Source organism: Heterodontus francisci, chromosome 12, assembly GCF_036365525.1.
Source record: "Heterodontus francisci isolate sHetFra1 chromosome 12, sHetFra1.hap1, whole genome shotgun sequence".
NCBI classification, from domain to species: Eukaryota; Metazoa; Chordata; class Chondrichthyes; order Heterodontiformes; family Heterodontidae; genus Heterodontus; species Heterodontus francisci.
In genome coordinates, this window is record NC_090382.1 from 92,853,263 (window position 1) to 92,869,786 (window position 16,524).

A 16,524-nucleotide genomic window follows, 5' to 3' on the forward strand; every position below is an offset into this window, starting at 1 on the left:
GCTTTCAGTGCTATAATGTTAAACAGTGCAGACATATTCTCAAAGATCAGTTTTATTTTGTCAGATCTTAAAGATAATCCAAATAAATGGCCGTTTATATACCAAAACTGGACAAACTTTGCTTTAAATGGGTTCTTCATGGCTAACATTAAAAGATTTTAACTAATATCTTTTATTTCCTCATTATTGACAATAGCACAATAATAGTTATTGGGTAGTTCAAGATACATGGTCAGCAACTTGGCTCAACTGTTCCCAAATCTTCCTGTACTTATACTATATGGAGGAGTACAAGATAATCAAGTCAATTGGGCAATTTATCCTCAATTTCCTCATGCAATGTACAAAAACAAATTAATTTACTTGCATATCCATAAATTATAAAACATATCCTTTCAGCAATTATTTACAACGCTGCAATTATCTCAATAAGCTGGATGACAAACCTTTCTGTCAGTGCTTTACTTTGTGTGTCCCTTGCTGCCTGAAGGTCTTCTGCCAGCTGCTTCCTTTCCATTTCCAGACGCTCTACCTCATTTTGTGTCCATTTACGCGGGTTTATAAACTGCAGCTCTTTCAACAGTTCCTCTTTCTCATTGATCAGTATCAGCCTGTCTCGTTCTGCATCTAATACTCCAGGCCATGCCGTGGTGGTAAGCTTAGCCAATTCAATCTTGATATTTGAAATCCTGCCAATAAAACAAAAACACTGACTACTAAAACAAAAGTAAAAAAGCAGCTAATCGTAGTACGTCATCATTCTGGCTTTAGGCCTGTGGCATACTGTACAAATTTGACCAGAAGAGGGCAAGAACATACAATTGCTTGATATGGGCGTAATGTAACACATCATTGTGGAGTAAAAAATTAACCTTTGTAGATTTGTTGATAATTTTACAAAAAGCATACTTGAAAATCTACAGAACTAAACTGAACTCATAAATATGGTGCAAACTCCCAACATCTTTCTATCTGAAGCTAGGGATTATGAAGCTAGCTGGTTGATCTGTAGCAAGCGATGCCCAATTTTACATAAATCTAGAATTGTTTCAGTTACCTAATACATTCCTGTGCTTAACTGACAAATTGATAAAATGATAAATTGCATAGTAATTTTAAACAAAGATAGCTGTAAAATTCTTGTGAATCAAAACTGATTTACAAGGTGTCAATGTAAATGTATTCACATTTTGCCAAATTTAGTTTAAAAACATATGGGGAAATTTTCACTGCGATAGTTTAAAACAGGCGATACCAAATTGGCATATTTTCATTTTGTTCAATGAAAATAAAAATCAGGAGAGATGTGAAACGAGATGCGATTTGCTAATAGCATCAAGTCAAAAAACTACCCTCCTGGAGTCTGAATGCCCATTCTAGCCAAATGCATCAACAAATGTGACAACAGATTAACACTTCAGGATGTTGATAGAATTTATTGTATCACAAAACAACTGGAAGTCAACCTCAGGATGCTCATAAATTAGCACAGATATGTGTCCCAAACCCCTTTCTCAACCTACCAATGGCAGAAATAATCATAACTGTACAGTATCCACTTTTCTATAGCAAAAGAAAACCCAACCTCCTTTCTTTTTCATCGGGACCTAGACTGCTATGTCAAATAATAGTGGTTGAGGTAAGTAATTGTTTGAGATATTAGATTGATGACCAAATTTAACTAACTTCTTCCTTGGTTAACATCAATGGGCTGAATCTTAACTTCCAAAACCAGGTGGGTTGGGGTCATGAGAGAGGTGTTAAAATACAAAAAATCTGTAACAGGAGCCAAACCTGCCTCGAACCCATCCACCTGCAGTTTCAACAGAGGAGGACCAGGAGCTGGCAACCAATCTGCTTGTGCGAAGTGCATTGGTCATTTAAATATTATAATAAGGAATTATGCCTTCATTTTAACAGTCAATTCTATATTTAACTATAGGGGGGGGGCATGTTTCACAGAGCTCTGGAAACTCAGCAGTATACTTTTGAGTGTTCTTTGGAGCATTCTTTGGAGTTCTTTGGATGTTGATTGAGTGATAAATATTGGCCAGGACTCTGGGGACGATTCCCCTGCTCTTCTTCAAAACAGTGCCATGGGATCTTTTATATCCATCTGAGAGGACAGTTGGGGCCTCGATTCTACATCTCATTTGAAAGATGGTACTCCTAACAGTGCAGCACTCCCTCAGTACTGTGCTGGAGTGTCAGCCGAGACTTTCATGCCTGGAGTGGGACTTGAACCCAAAATCTTCTGACTCAGAGGTGAGCATGTTACCAACTGAGCCACAGCTGACACAATCAAACTGCAGAAAGAAAATAACGATAAACAGTTAGTTTACCACTAACCTTCGCTTTGATTCTTCATATTGCAGACTAAGTCTCACCTTCTCAGCCAGTTTAGTATTATTGCTGGAAACAAACTGAATAATACAAAATGGGTTAAAAATGTAACTCTAATGTCAAGTAAGACAACAATTACAGGCTAGAAGCCAATGATATTGCATTACTATTTGTAGAAGAAACTGTTTTGTCTTACATAAGTGATCATTTCAGAGCTAACACTGCCAAGATTTGAGTTGAAATGCATAGTCGTCCCCAAGTTAGGCAATCACTGCTTAAGCTATGCAGCTTATCTTTAATTTTACATTGTACTAATGGCACCACTATTCCAATGTTGATCCATATCCCTTGATACCATTACACAACAAAAATAACTGATTTCAGTCTTCAAAATTTCAATTGACTCTTCCAACTACTCTGTGGGGAAAATGTGCTCTGATTTCCCTACTAATTCGCCCAGTTCTAATTTTAAGATTATTCCCTCTTGTTCTGGGTTTACCCACTGGAACAAATAGTTTCTCTGTATCTACCCTCACAAAATGCTTTATTTTAAACACCTTGATTACATAATCTCTCAACCTTATCAACTCAAGGGAATACAAGCCAAGTTTATGCGTTATAATTCAACCCTTTCAGCCCCTGGTGAAATTCTGGTGATTCTGCACTTTACTTCTTGCAGCGCCACTATATCTTCCCTAAGATTTGGTGCCCAAAACTGAATGTTGTATCCAGAAGCTGTCTGACCAAGGCTCTGAAGAACTTCAGTGTTACTTCCTCATTTTGGAATTCCAACCCCCTTGAAATGAAGGCCAATATTCCACAGCCCTTTTCATTACTTTTTGTACCTCTGCACCAGCTTATAGTGTTTCTGTACATGGATACCTAAATCCCTTTGCTCCTCCACAGCTCCCTGTTTCACCTTGAAGAAAATATTACACTTAAATTGATATTGGTTTATTAATAATACAATACTTTTAAGAGACTGCACTAGTTTTAGAGAATAGGTCAAATCAAAGGGGGTCACTGCTCACTACTTTTCATATTTCCTCAGGGTAATTCAAAATTGCCATGGATAAAAATTGAAAGAAACGCCTGCCTCCCTTTCAGGTAAACTACAACTTAAGCAGACCAAAAAATATAAAATGTCAGATTAACCACCTTTTACGTTGCTTCTTCAATCACTGAATATCATTTATTTAACAAACATAAATTAAGTAATGCAAATTGGGGAAACTGCAGGACATAACAGCAAGTTCCCACCTAAAATGTTTTGCCACAGCACTGAAACAGCCCAAATGACTTCCTCTGTGAATGTGACCTTGGTGTATTAATCCTCCTTGTCTTTCATGACCTCTAAGCAGCCTTTGATAGGGTTGACCACATGCTCCAACACCATTCCTCTGTCGTGCAGCGAGTTGGGACTGTCCTCGCTTAGTTCCTTTCTTACCTACCCAATCATGGTCAGAAAAACTCCATCAATAGCTTCTTTTGGAATCCCTATACCATTACGTCTGTAGTCACCCAAGGATATATCCTTCACATGTACAGTTAAAATAAGAAAGGGGAAAACTAAAGAAGGGAGCCGAAACACCTTGGATTAATGATCACCTCCAGCAATGTTCATTTTTCCTTTGCTTTAAGAATAATTTTCTCCTCTCCCCTCCTGAAGACATTGACATTTGGTTCAATAGTAACCCTTCAATACATCCCATGAGTAGCTATTATTCATTTTAAACCTGGGCAGTAAGTATCAATAAGCTATTGAATGCAAGAGGCATCACATTGAATCTAATCCAGTTCTTATTTAATGTTCTGATACATGCAGATTCAACAATGGTCAATGGATAAAAATCCTGGATGATATCTCCCTTTGCAGGAATGCTGATGGCACCTATGCAGTCCAGACTGCTGCTCCAGTTAAGTTTACAATATTACTTCAAAAAAAGCATAAAATGCAATATAACTTAACAGTCATAAGTCCTGAATGGCTTATATCATCACAATAAAGTCCACCTAATTAATCACTCAATTTGATAAAGCAGGCTGGTAGAACTATGGGACAAATGCACTATCCCTCTCCATAAAGTGTATCTCTTTTGCTTTACAGAACAGAGATTAAATCGAGCACAGAGGAAAATGTTATGACATGACGTTTGTAATTGTGATTCTATTGTACCCCTGTTCAACTAATGGTCAGCTTTGAATCTAATCGCTCTACTGAATAAAATATACTGTAAGGTATTAAATGTCATTTCTTCTTGATTTTCTTTTCTTGAACTCCTCTTCAGTAACTCCTCTTCAGTGGTCTGAATTCAGGCAATCATATTTCACAGAATTATTCTGGATCCTAGATAACTAGTATAGTGATGTATTTAAATGCTCTGGAGGAGTACTGTGCAGATTATGAATTTAGATTCAATGAGATTGTTGTGTATTTCTTATTGTCATAGCCATTTGTATGAAACACAATGGATTTTACACTCACATCTCCTGAAATATCTGTCTGGGACCCGACATCTGAGAAGTAGCAGCTGACAGGTTGGTTTGTGCTTACTAATGATGGACGACTGACCCAGAGGTCAGAGTGGAATCCTGTCTCAATTCGGAAACCATCTTTCAATCTGGCTAGGCTCTAGAAGAGAAAAAAAATTCAGTGTTTATTCTAAAAGAAATAACATTGGGGTAGAACTTTCAATAGCTGCAATATTCTTTTGTACTGCGGTGACCAGAATTGTAAACAGTATTCCATGTGTGATTGCACCAATGATTTATATAGTGGCAGGATTTTCTCTCTATTTCAGCTCAATATTGACCTTTTAATACATCCCAAAATCTGATTTGCTTTACTCACTACCTTTTTAGCATTATTTCAATAGCTTCAATTGATTGTCAAACAGGACCCCCAGATCTCCTCACCATTCATACAAATGATTTCACTTCTATTTAAATAATAATCCCTTCCCGGATTACATATCCTCATGTAAAGCTTTTAACACTTTTGTTCCATCTGCAAATTAAGCCATTGTACTTATGATTCCTGGTTGATTTATGAAAACATTAATTAAATACAGACCTCTATAGGACCTCACTGGTTACATTATCCCAGGTTAATGGCAATCCTTGTACCACCATCCCCTGGGTTCCATCAGTCACCAATTATGTATCCACTGTAAAATCTTCCCACTGATCCCTCCTTACTTTATTTTCAGTACCAGCCTTTCCAGAGGAACTGTATCAATAGCCTACTGAAATCCTAATATACCACATCCACTGCCTTTACCCACATGCTCCTTTGTCACATTCTTAAAGAAAAGCAGCAAGTTAAATAAACCCCACTTTGTGAACCCACATCAGCCATCTTATGGTTTTATTTTTGTCCAGATGCTCCATGATGGCATGGACTTGATGGGCTGAATGGCCTTGTCCTGTGCTGTTATGACTCTTATGCCTCTATGATCTTAGCTTTAATAAATGTATCCATAACTTTACCTACAATGGATGTCAAACTCATTGGTCTGTACTTTTATGCATCACTTTTACTACTTTTTTAAAAACAAAAGAATAACTTCAATCCCCAGACACCTCTCCAGTAACTTCTAGAAGATTTATGCCAGACTTTCTGCAATTTCCTACCCTAGTTCCTTAAGGATCCTCAAATGCATTTTGTCCAGCCTCTGAAATTTATTTACCTTCAGTATGCGCCTGCCCACTGTTTTTGTTCTGTGTTTGTGCTTTTGGCCAGGGCTGTTCCTTATTCGGTCATTTAACACCCTCTCTGCACGAACGCTTTGTTTTTCATCACACCATTAACATACCCCTTGCCTTTGCTCCATGACCTTCTGGTCAGTTATTCTCTGTAACCCTCTGTCCTATCAACACCTTCCCTTTTGTCATCTTTTGCCCCCACTCCCGCTTTATTTGCTTATAACCTTTTACATTTCTAACATTTGCCAGTTCTGATGAAAGGTCACTGACTTGAAGCGTTAACTCTGCTTCACTCTCCACAGATGCTGCCAGACCTGTTGAGTATTTCCAGCATTTTTTGTTTTTATTTCAGATTTCCAGCATCTGCAGTATTTTACTTTTATTTATGGAATCAGAGTTCTCCCCGGCTGCTCAAGGAAGCTTTTTGATCTTCCCGCTGCCAGTAATGGCCTCCCGCTGCAGCCACAATGGCCTCTCTCCCACCACTTACAATGTACGCTCTCTCTCCCTTCACCAACACCATGATGTGCGCTCTCTACACCACCCCCCGCCCCAATGTGTGGTCTCTTTCTTACCCCCCGCGCCCCCCTTCACCACGATGTATGCTCTCTGCTCCAGCCACAATATATGCTCTCACTCCCTCCACGGCGATGAACGCTCTCTCTCCCCTGCTGCAATCTGCCACTCCCTCCCCCAGCCATAATCGCCAATCTCCTTTGCCCCTCCCCCCATCTCCACAAGTCACAAATTCCAATCTTCCACAATACCCCCCAACAAACTTGACAAAAGTATCAAATCCTCAGCCCCAAAGGGTCAGACAGCCCTGGTCTATCCTGTTGCTTTACAAAATCTGGGGGCTTAAAGTTCTAAAGCAAGTCAAAAGTCACAAAGTAACAATTCCATGGTATTTAACTATGCAATTAATATTAACTTCCATGCAAAAGTTTAGGATTTGAAAATAGTAATTAATAAATTTAGTCAGCAGTGCTGCCACCTTGTTTGCCCAATCTAAAGCCAATCCCTAAATTCAAAAGGATAAATTTTAAGATTTCAGAGTATATTATCAGTTGTAACATTTGACCTGTACACCAGAAAGACTTTACCTGTATGAGGTCTCTTTTTTCCTTCTCTCCTGAGCTTATAGCTCTTTTGATGGTTTTCATTTCATTCACAATTGCCTGTGCTTCATCGAGTTTGTATCCTCCCTGAGTGCCTGACATCTTTAGATCAATTCTGTCACGAAAATGTATGTAATAATCAATAATTGTGAGGATACAAAAGTTATTGAACATTTTATGGCACAGCCAATCATATACATTTCAATTGCAAGACTTTTACTCAAAAAATGTAAAATATTCATTTTAATGCTAGCTTTCATTGGAAAAGGGTTGACTGAACTTCCAAAATATTTGATCTGTTTTTTCCAACAAATAGTTTACAATACTGTCTTATACTTTTCTGTTGCACTTAGCATTGATTCCATCCATTAAAGTTATATAACAGTTGAGTGTGTTAAGAAAAATTGCAATTTAACAATTACCACCATTTCATACATTTCAACTAGGTAAACAACCATTGGCATCCCATCCAGCACCTTCAACATTCACTCCCTTCACCACTGACGCACAGTGACAGCAGTGTGGACCATCTACAAGATGCACTGCAGCAACTCACCAAAGCTCCTTTGACAGCACCTTCCAAACCCGTGACCTCTACCACCTAGAAGGACAAGGGCAGCAGATGCATGGGAACACCATCACCTGCAAGTTCCCCTCCAAGCCTGACTTGAAACTATATCGCTGTTCCTTTTTTTTTTATTCATTCATGGGATGTAGGCGTCACTGGCTAGGCCAGCATTTATTGCCCATCCCTAATTGCCCTTGAGAAGGTGGTGGTGAGCTGCCTTTTTGAACCGCTGCAGTCCATTTGGGGCAGGTATACCCACAGTGCTGTTAGGAAGGGAGTTCCAGGATTTTGACCCAGCGACAGTGAAGGAACGGCGATATAGTTCCAAGTCAGGATGGTGTGTGACTTGGAGGGGAACTTGCAGGTGGTGGTGTTCCCATGTATTTGCTGCCCTTGTCCTTCTAGTTGGTAGAGGTCGTGGGTTTGGAAGGTACTGTCTAAGGAGCCTTGGTGCATTGCTGCAGTACATCTTGTAGATGGTACACACTGCTGCCACTGTGCGTCGGTGGTGGAGGGAGTGAATGTTTGTAGATGGGGTGCCAATCAAATGGACTGCTTTGTTCTGGATGGTGTCGAGCTTCTTGAGTGTTGTTGCAGCTGCACCCATCCAGGCAAGTGGAGAGTATTCCATCACACTCCTGACTTGTGCCTTGCAGATGGTGGACAGGCTTTGGGGAGTCAGGAGGTGAGTTACTCACCTCAGGATTCCTAGCCTCTGACCTGCTCTTGTAGCCACAGTATTTATATGGCTACTCCAGTTCAGTTTCTGGTCAATGGTAGCCCCTAGGATGTTGACAGTGGGGGATACAGCGATGGTAATGTCGTTGAATGTCAAGGGGAGATGGTTAGATTCTCTCTTGGTGGAGATGGTCACTGCCTGGCACTTGTGTGGCGCGAATGTTACTTGCCACTTATCAGCCCAAGCGTAGATATTGTCCAGGTCTTGCTGCATTTCTACACGGACTGCTTCAGTATCTGAGGAGTCACGAATGGTGCTGAACATTGTGCAATCATCAGCGAACATCCCCACTTCTGACCTTATGATTGAAGGGAGGTCATTGATGAAGCAGCTGAAGATGGTTGGGCCTAGGACACTACCCCGAGGAACTCCTGCAGTGATGTCCTGGAGCTCAGGTGATTGACCTCCAACAACCACAACCATCTTCCTTTGCGCTAGGTATGACTCCAGCCAGCGGAGGGTTTTCCCCCTGATTCCCATTGACCTCAGTTTTGCTAGGGCTCCTTGATGCCATACTCGGTCAAATGCTGCCTTGATGTCAAGGGCAGTCACTCTCCCCTCACCTCTTGAATTCAGCTCTTTTGTCCATGTTTGAACCAAGGCTATAATGAGGTCAGGAGCTGAGTGGCCCTGGCGGAACCCAAACTGAGCATCACTGAGCAGGTTATTGCTAAGCAAGTGCTGCTTGATGGCACTGTTGAGGACACCTTCCATCACTTTATTGATGATTGAGAGTAGGCTGATGGGGCGGTAATTGGCCGGGTTGGACTTGCCCTGCTTTTTGTGTACAGGACATACCTGGGCAATTTTCCACATTGCAAGGTAGATGCCAGTGTTGTAGCTGTACTGGAACAGCTTGGCTAGGGGCGCAGCAAGTTCTGGAGCACAGGTCTTCAGTACTATTGCCGGAATATTGTCAGGGACCATAGCTTTTGCAGTATCCAGTGCCTTCAGTTATTTCTTGATATCACGTGGAGTGAATCGAATTGGCTGAAGTCTGGCATCTGTGATGCTGGGGCCTTCAGGAGGAGGCCTGAGATGGATCATCAACTCGGCACTTTTGGCTGAAGATTGTTGCAAATGGTTATTTTTCGCTGTGATGTGCTGGGCACCCCCATCATTGAGGATGAGGATATTTGTGGAGCCATCTCCTCCAGTTAGTTGTTTAATTGTCCACCACCATTCACGGCTGGATGTCGCAGGACTGCAGAGCTTCGATCTGATCCGTTGATTATGGGATCGCTTAGCTCTGTCTATCGCATGCTGCTTACGCAGTTTGGCATGCAAGTAGCCCTGGGTTGTAGCTTCACCAGGTTGACACCTCACTTTGAGGTTTGCCTGGTGCTGCTCCTGGCATGCCCTCCTGCACTCTTCATTGAACCAGGGTTGGTCGCTGGGTCAAAATTCTGGAACCTCCTTCCAAACAGCACTGCTGGTGTACCTACACAAGGACTGCAGCAGTTCAAGAAGGCAACTCACCACCACCTTCTCATGGGCAATTAGGGATGGACAATAAATGCTGGCCTAGCCAGTGACGTCTACATCCCAAGAACGAATTTAAAAAAATAAATCTAATGAACACACACAATAGTTGTGAACTGATCTAATTACTGAGAATATGAATGGTCCATATTTTTGTGGTTAGCAGCAAATGAACGACGCTTGCCTTTCGTTTCATTTACAGCTGCCCGAAGACTTTTTGTACACTTTTGAACGATAATTCATGATTATCTGAAGTCTAAAACCGCATGATGCAGCGCCCTCTATAAGGGTACTGGAACTTGAGCAAACACGACAAGCAACAGTGTGTCTCTTCAACCAATCAAATTGAAGAATGATCACTGAGACATACACAGTCTAAACCAGGAAGTGTAAATTATTTGATTCAATGGAAAATCATGTACAGAAAGTGAAATAAGAGATAAAGGAAGACAAGATTGAGAGATAAAACAAAAGAAACAAAACTAAAAGAAAATAAACTTAATTTTATTTTTTTTTAAATCTCTAACAATAAATAAAATCTGAAGGAGTGAGACTCCACCTTAAAACCTTTAATACTGTTAGAAATTCACATGCACTTGAATGGACAAGCCCCAACTTTTTCTGACGTGTTTAGAAGGTATCTAGTGGGTTAGTACCACAGCTTCATACACAGACATGTATTTCAAGTGCATATCCAAGTTTTTTTTTAAATATGAGGAGGGATTCTGCCTCTACCACCCTTTCAGGCAGAGTGTCCCACCCTCTGGGTGAAAAAATTCCTTCTCAACTACTCTCTAATCCTTCTGCCAATTACTTTAAATCTGTGCCCCCTGGTTATAGACTTCTTTGCTGAGGGAAATAGGTCTTTCCTATCCACTCTGTCTATGCTCCTTATAATTTTATACACCTCAATTAAATCTCCCCTCAGCCTCCTCTGTTCCAAAGAAAACCATCTCAGCCCATCCAATCCCAATCTTTCCTCATAGCTAAAATTCTCCATTACTGGCAGCATCTTTGTAATCTCCTCTGTACCCTCTCTAGTGCAATCACATCCTTCCTGTAATGCGATCATCAGAACAGTATGCAGTACTCTAGCTGTGGCCGAGTGTTCTATACAGTTCTAGCATAACTTCTCTACTCTTATATTCCTGGCTAATAAAGGAAAGTACCCTGTATGCCTTCTTGACCACTTTATCTACCTTTCCTGCTACCTTCAGGGATCTGTGGACATACACTCCAAGGACTCCTCTACACTTCTCAGTGCCCGACCATTTATTGTATGTTCCCTTGCCTTGTTTGCCCTCCCCAAATGCATTTCCTCACACTTCTCCAGTCTGAATTTTATTTGAATTCCACAGCTTGTGGAGCAGCAGGGCAAATTGGACAGCAAATTCCATATTTTACTGCCCATGTGGATATCAAAAGTTGCCATCCAAATGACTTGATAGTAAGAGTTAACACTGATAGGCTCATTATTGTTTTTAACCACAAAATCAGGGTCATTGGGCTGGTTGTTCGGGATTCGGCGGGGTGTGAACAGTGGTGACCGGGGTTCCAAAATACCCGCTGGCATGCCAATTTCCAGAGGCCATCCCCGGCGCCAGCCATGTTCACCAGGGCAGGGGGAGGACGGCCCCCCAATCCCACCCGATCCCTGATTAAGGCCAATTAAGCTGGTTAAGGAGCTCATTAAGCACTAGTTAATGGTGATGTTGTGATTTTCTCAGGGACGCACGGGTTGCACACACTATCTGGGGCAGACCAAGTGAAGGAAGGCGGGTACACTGTGGGGGCCACGTGGCCGTCCCGGGAATTACCTGGGCCCCATAAAAGAATGAACGGCGCAGAGGGAGAAATTGGCCACTGGCAAACAGGTGCCCTTGGTGCAGGACAGGTGACAGGAAGAGTGGCAGAAAGGGCCCAGGAAGTACATAAGAAATTGGACCAGGAGTAGGCCAGTCGCCCCTGCGAGCCTTCTCCGTCATTCAATGAGATCATGGATGATCTGATTGTGGCCTTAACTCCACTTTCCCCTCTGCCCCCAATAATCCTAGACTCCTCTGTCAATCAAAAATCTGTCTAAATCAGCCTTGAATATATTCAATGACCCAGCCTCCACTGCTCACTGCGGAAGAGAATTCCAAACAGTAACTACGCTCTGAGAATAAATTCTTCCTCATCACTGTTTTAAATGGGAGGCCCCTTAATTTGAAGCTGTGCCTCTAGTTCTAGATTCCCCCATGAGGGGAAAAATCTCTCAGCATCTACCCTGTCAAGCCCCTTCAGAATCTAATACATTACATAAGATCACCTCTCAATCTTTTAAACTCCAATGAGTATAGGCCTAACCTGCTCAACCTTTCCTCATATGACAAATCCTATATCCCAGGAATCAGCCTAGCAAACCTTCTCTGAACTGCTTCCAATACAAGTATGTCCCTCCTTAAATAGGTGACCAAAACTATACATGGTAACTCTGGGTGTGGTCTCACCAATGCCCAGTACAGTTGTAGCAAGACTTCCCCACTTGTATAATCCATCCCCCTTGCAATAAGACAAATATTCCATTTGCCTTCCTAATTATTTGCTATACCTGCCTGCTGACTTATTGTGAATCATGTACAAAGACACCCAGGTCCCTCTGTACTGCAGCATTCTGCAGTCTCTCGCCATTTCAATATTCTGCTTTTCTATTCTTCCTGGCAAAGTGGACAACCTCACATTTTCCCACACATACTTGATCTGTCAAATTTTTGCCCACTCATTTAACCTATCTATATCACTTTGCAGACTCTTTGTATGCTCCTCACAACTTGCTTTCCAACCTATCTTCGTATCATCAGCAAATTTGGCTACAACACACTCAGTCCCTTCATCCAAGTCATTAATATATATCGTAAATAGTTGAGGCCCCAGAACTAATCCCAGTGGCACTCCAATAGTTACAGCATCCTGAAAATTACTCATTTATTCCGGCTCTGTTTCCTGTTAGTTAGCCAGTCCTCTATCCATGCTAATATATCACCCCAACACCATGAGCTCTTACCTTGTGTGGGAACTTATCGAATGCTTTCTGGAAATCGGAGGTGTCGTCACTGCAGTCCGAACTGTGCAGATGTGCGGAACGCATTCATCCTTGTGCACATGCAAAATGCACCCAAGCTTTGCCAGCTTGCCAGTACTAATGCGTGCATGTGCGCGAATACAATATCACGCAAAGGGACATTGGCCTCCAGCACGAGTTTTGAAAGCAGCCTCAATTGCTGCTTCTCTTCACTGCTCCCTCCCGCAATCAGCACTTCTCTTCCCCACTCCGTCCCGCGATTGGGACCTTAATTGCCACTTCTCTTCCCTGCTCCCTCCCGCAATCGGTGCCTCAATCGCCACTTCTCTTCCCCACTCCCTCCCGCTGTTCTCTTCTGTACCCACCTGCTCACTGCTATATTTTGCCATTCTCAATTGGTTGCTGTTCCATCCCGCCACTCGTTTCTCGCCTCGCCGCTAGCATTCCACTCACTCCCCACCCCCCCACCCCCCCAAACAACCTGCCGCTTCACTGGGCAGCGAGATGGGGAGAGAGTGGCGGGAGGGAATAGCGACCAGTTGGGCGGGAGAGAGAAGATGGATGGAGCAGCAAGCAGTCGGGAATGGTGGGTCAAAGCGGCGAGCAGTGTGAAGCACAGCGAGAAGGCGGGTGCGGGAAACTGAATACGGTGATTGAGGCGGCGATCGAGACAGCGACTGCAGGAGGGAGCAGGAAACAAGCAGCGATCGCGAGAGGGTACTGTTGGGGGGTGGGTGGAGGCAGCGATCGCAACCATTGAGGCGTGAGGGGGTTTGGGTTCAATTTTTTTTGTGTTAAATTGAGCAGCGCCATCTTTATTACTGACAGCTGCCCAAGACATTGCAGACAGTGACATTTCTGTCGATGAGGCTGCAATTGCGCATGCGCCAGTACTGCCAGCAAATCAGCCTTTGGAAATTCAAATACACTACATCTACTGGTTCCCCTTTATCCATCTTGCTTGTTACATCCTCAAAGAATTCTAATAACTTTGTCACGATTTCCCCTTCATAAAGCCAAGTTGACTCCACTTTATTGTATTATGATTTTCTAAATTTCTGCTACTACTTCCTTAATGATGGATTCCAGCATTTTCCCAATGACAGATGTTAGGCTAACTGGCCTATATTTTCCTGTTTTCTGTCTCCCTCCTTACTTGAACAGAGGGGTTACATTTGGGGTTTCCAATCCACTGGGACCTTTCCAGAATCTTGGGAATTTTGGACGATTACAACCAATGCATCCAATATCTCTGCAGCAACTTCCTTTAAGACCCTCAGATGCAGGCCATCAGGTCCCATTAGTATTCCCATTACTTTTTCTCTGGTGATAATGATTGTTTTAAATTCCTCCCTCCCTTTTGCCTCCTGATTTTCTACTAATCTTGGCATGCTTTATGTGTCTTCTACTGTGACGATGGATACAAAACACTTGTTCAAAGCCTTCCTCCATTTCCTCATTTCCCATTATTAATTCCCCAGTCTCACCCTCTAAGAGACCAATGCTCACTTTAGCTATTCTTTTTCATTTTATACATTTGTAGGAGCTTGTACTGTTTGCTTTCATATTTCTTGCCATTTTTCACTCATACTCCCATTTCTCCCTCTTTATTATTTATTTAGTCATCCTTTGCTCGTTTCTAAAATGTTCCCAAACTTCTGGCCTACCACTAATCTTTGCAGCATTGTATGCCTTTTCTTTCAATTTGATACCACCCTTAACTTCCTTAGTTAACCATGGATGGTGCATCCATCTGGTAGAGCCTTTCTTACTCAATGGAATACATCTTTGTTGAGAGTTATGAAATATCTCCTTAAATGTCTGCCACTGCTTCTGTACCATCTTATCTTTTAACCTATTTTTCCAGTCCACTTTAGCCAAATCTGTCTTCATACCCTTGTAATTGCCTTTATTCAAGTTTAAGACACTAGTTATGGACTCACATTTCTCACCCTCACACTAAATGTGAAATTCCTGCCTCACACGTAGTCACACTCTCCTTTCCCTGACCATGGACCAAAGCTGATGTACTTAACATAAAGGGTGTTACCGCCTCCTGAAACAAAGTGTGCAGGTAACTTTCCCCCTCCTTGATGTATCGCAGTATCCAAAGCTTGGATTCCAGCTCATCAACTCTCAGCCGAAGTTCCTCAAGCTGCAGATGTGGTTGCTGTGGATCACACAAGTGTCCACTAGCTCCCACATGCTACAGCTGCAACACATCACCTGCCCTGCAATCTTTACTGTTTTCTTTAACAAATTAGGTTTAGAAATATCATTCAACCTTATCTGTAATTATATCAATGGTTTAAGTAGTTAAGCTATAAACTTAATGCAATACTTTATCTCCCCAGTACCAGTTAAATTACTGCCCCCATTTAAATCTTGAGTTGCCTCCCCCACTGCCACTAACTGGCTGCCACACCGTCTCCATATCTATTAAGTGGTTGCCCCCCTGAAACTCAGGGCCCATTTCTGTTCCCCGCTCCCCCCCGCCACCCCCGGGGCAGGTTTCAACCTGGAAACAGTCCCGACTTCCATTTCCCTGCAGCAAAAGTCCCCCCATTATGTCTGCCCAAATATGAGCAGGCGTAATAAACGTCAGTCGTCACTTACGCTGGAACATCCCAGAATCAGAGGCTGGGGAGCCCACTCTCAACCACCCAAAACAGGCATCGAATATTCAGATATTCCAGGCCATAGTTTATGACTTTAAGACAGACTTGCATTTGTATCGCGCCATTCATGACTACCAGACATCCCAAAGCACCTTATACCCACTGAAGTACTTTTGAAGTGTAGTCACTGTTGTAATGTAAGAAACGCAGCAGCCAATTTGCATACAGCAAACTCCCACAAACAGCAAAGTGATAATGACCAGATAATCTGTTTTTATGATGTTGATTGAGGGATAAATATTGGCCAGGACACCATGGATAACATTTTTTTCATTCAAAGCCAGCATTTGTTGCCCCCACCCAAAATTACCCATAAGAAGGTGGCCGTGAGCCGCCTTCTTGAACCAATGCAATCCATGGGGTGTGGTGTGGGTACACCCACAGCTCTGGTGGAAGGAACGACCAGCAACGTGAAAGAACAATGATTTCATTCCAAGTAAGGATGGTGTGTGACTTAGAGGGGAACTTGCAGATGATGCTCCTATGCACCTACTGCCCTTGTCCTTCGAGGTGATAGAGGTCACAGGTTTGAAAGTTGCTGCAGCGCATCATGTAGATGGTTCACATTACTGCCACAGTGCGCCAGTGGTGGAGGGAGTGAATTTATAAGTTGCTGGATTGCAGTGCTAATCAGGCTGACTGCTTGGTCTTGGATGGTGTCAAGCTTCTGGAGTGTTGGTGGTGCTGCACTCATCCAGGCAAGTGCAGACTATTCCGCCATACTCATGACTTGCACCTTATAGCTAATGGACAGGCTTTGGGGAGACAGGAAGTGAGTTACTTGCCACAGAATTCCAAGCCTCTGATCTGCTCTTGTAGCCACAGTA

At 42.5% G+C, this 16,524-nt stretch overlaps 1 protein-coding gene across 3 annotated transcripts in view; it reads right to left on the minus strand.

Moving 5' to 3' along the window:
* Positions 1 to 16,524, minus strand: part of wwc1 (WW and C2 domain containing 1) — a 171,429-nt gene that overhangs the window by 99,056 nt on the left and 55,849 nt on the right. For all 3 annotated transcript variants that reach the window (XR_010976111.1, XM_068043868.1, XM_068043869.1), the window contains exons 6-9: positions 7,152 to 7,281; positions 4,829 to 4,975; positions 2,350 to 2,423; positions 447 to 689 (exon numbers count right to left, since the gene is read on the minus strand). Coding sequence is in view for 2 of the 3 variants with exons in the window: in XM_068043868.1 (XP_067899969.1) it covers positions 447 to 689; positions 2,350 to 2,423; positions 4,829 to 4,975; positions 7,152 to 7,281 (594 nt within the window). In the remaining variant the exon portion in view is untranslated. The remainder of the gene's footprint in view (positions 1 to 446; positions 690 to 2,349; positions 2,424 to 4,828; positions 4,976 to 7,151; positions 7,282 to 16,524) is intronic.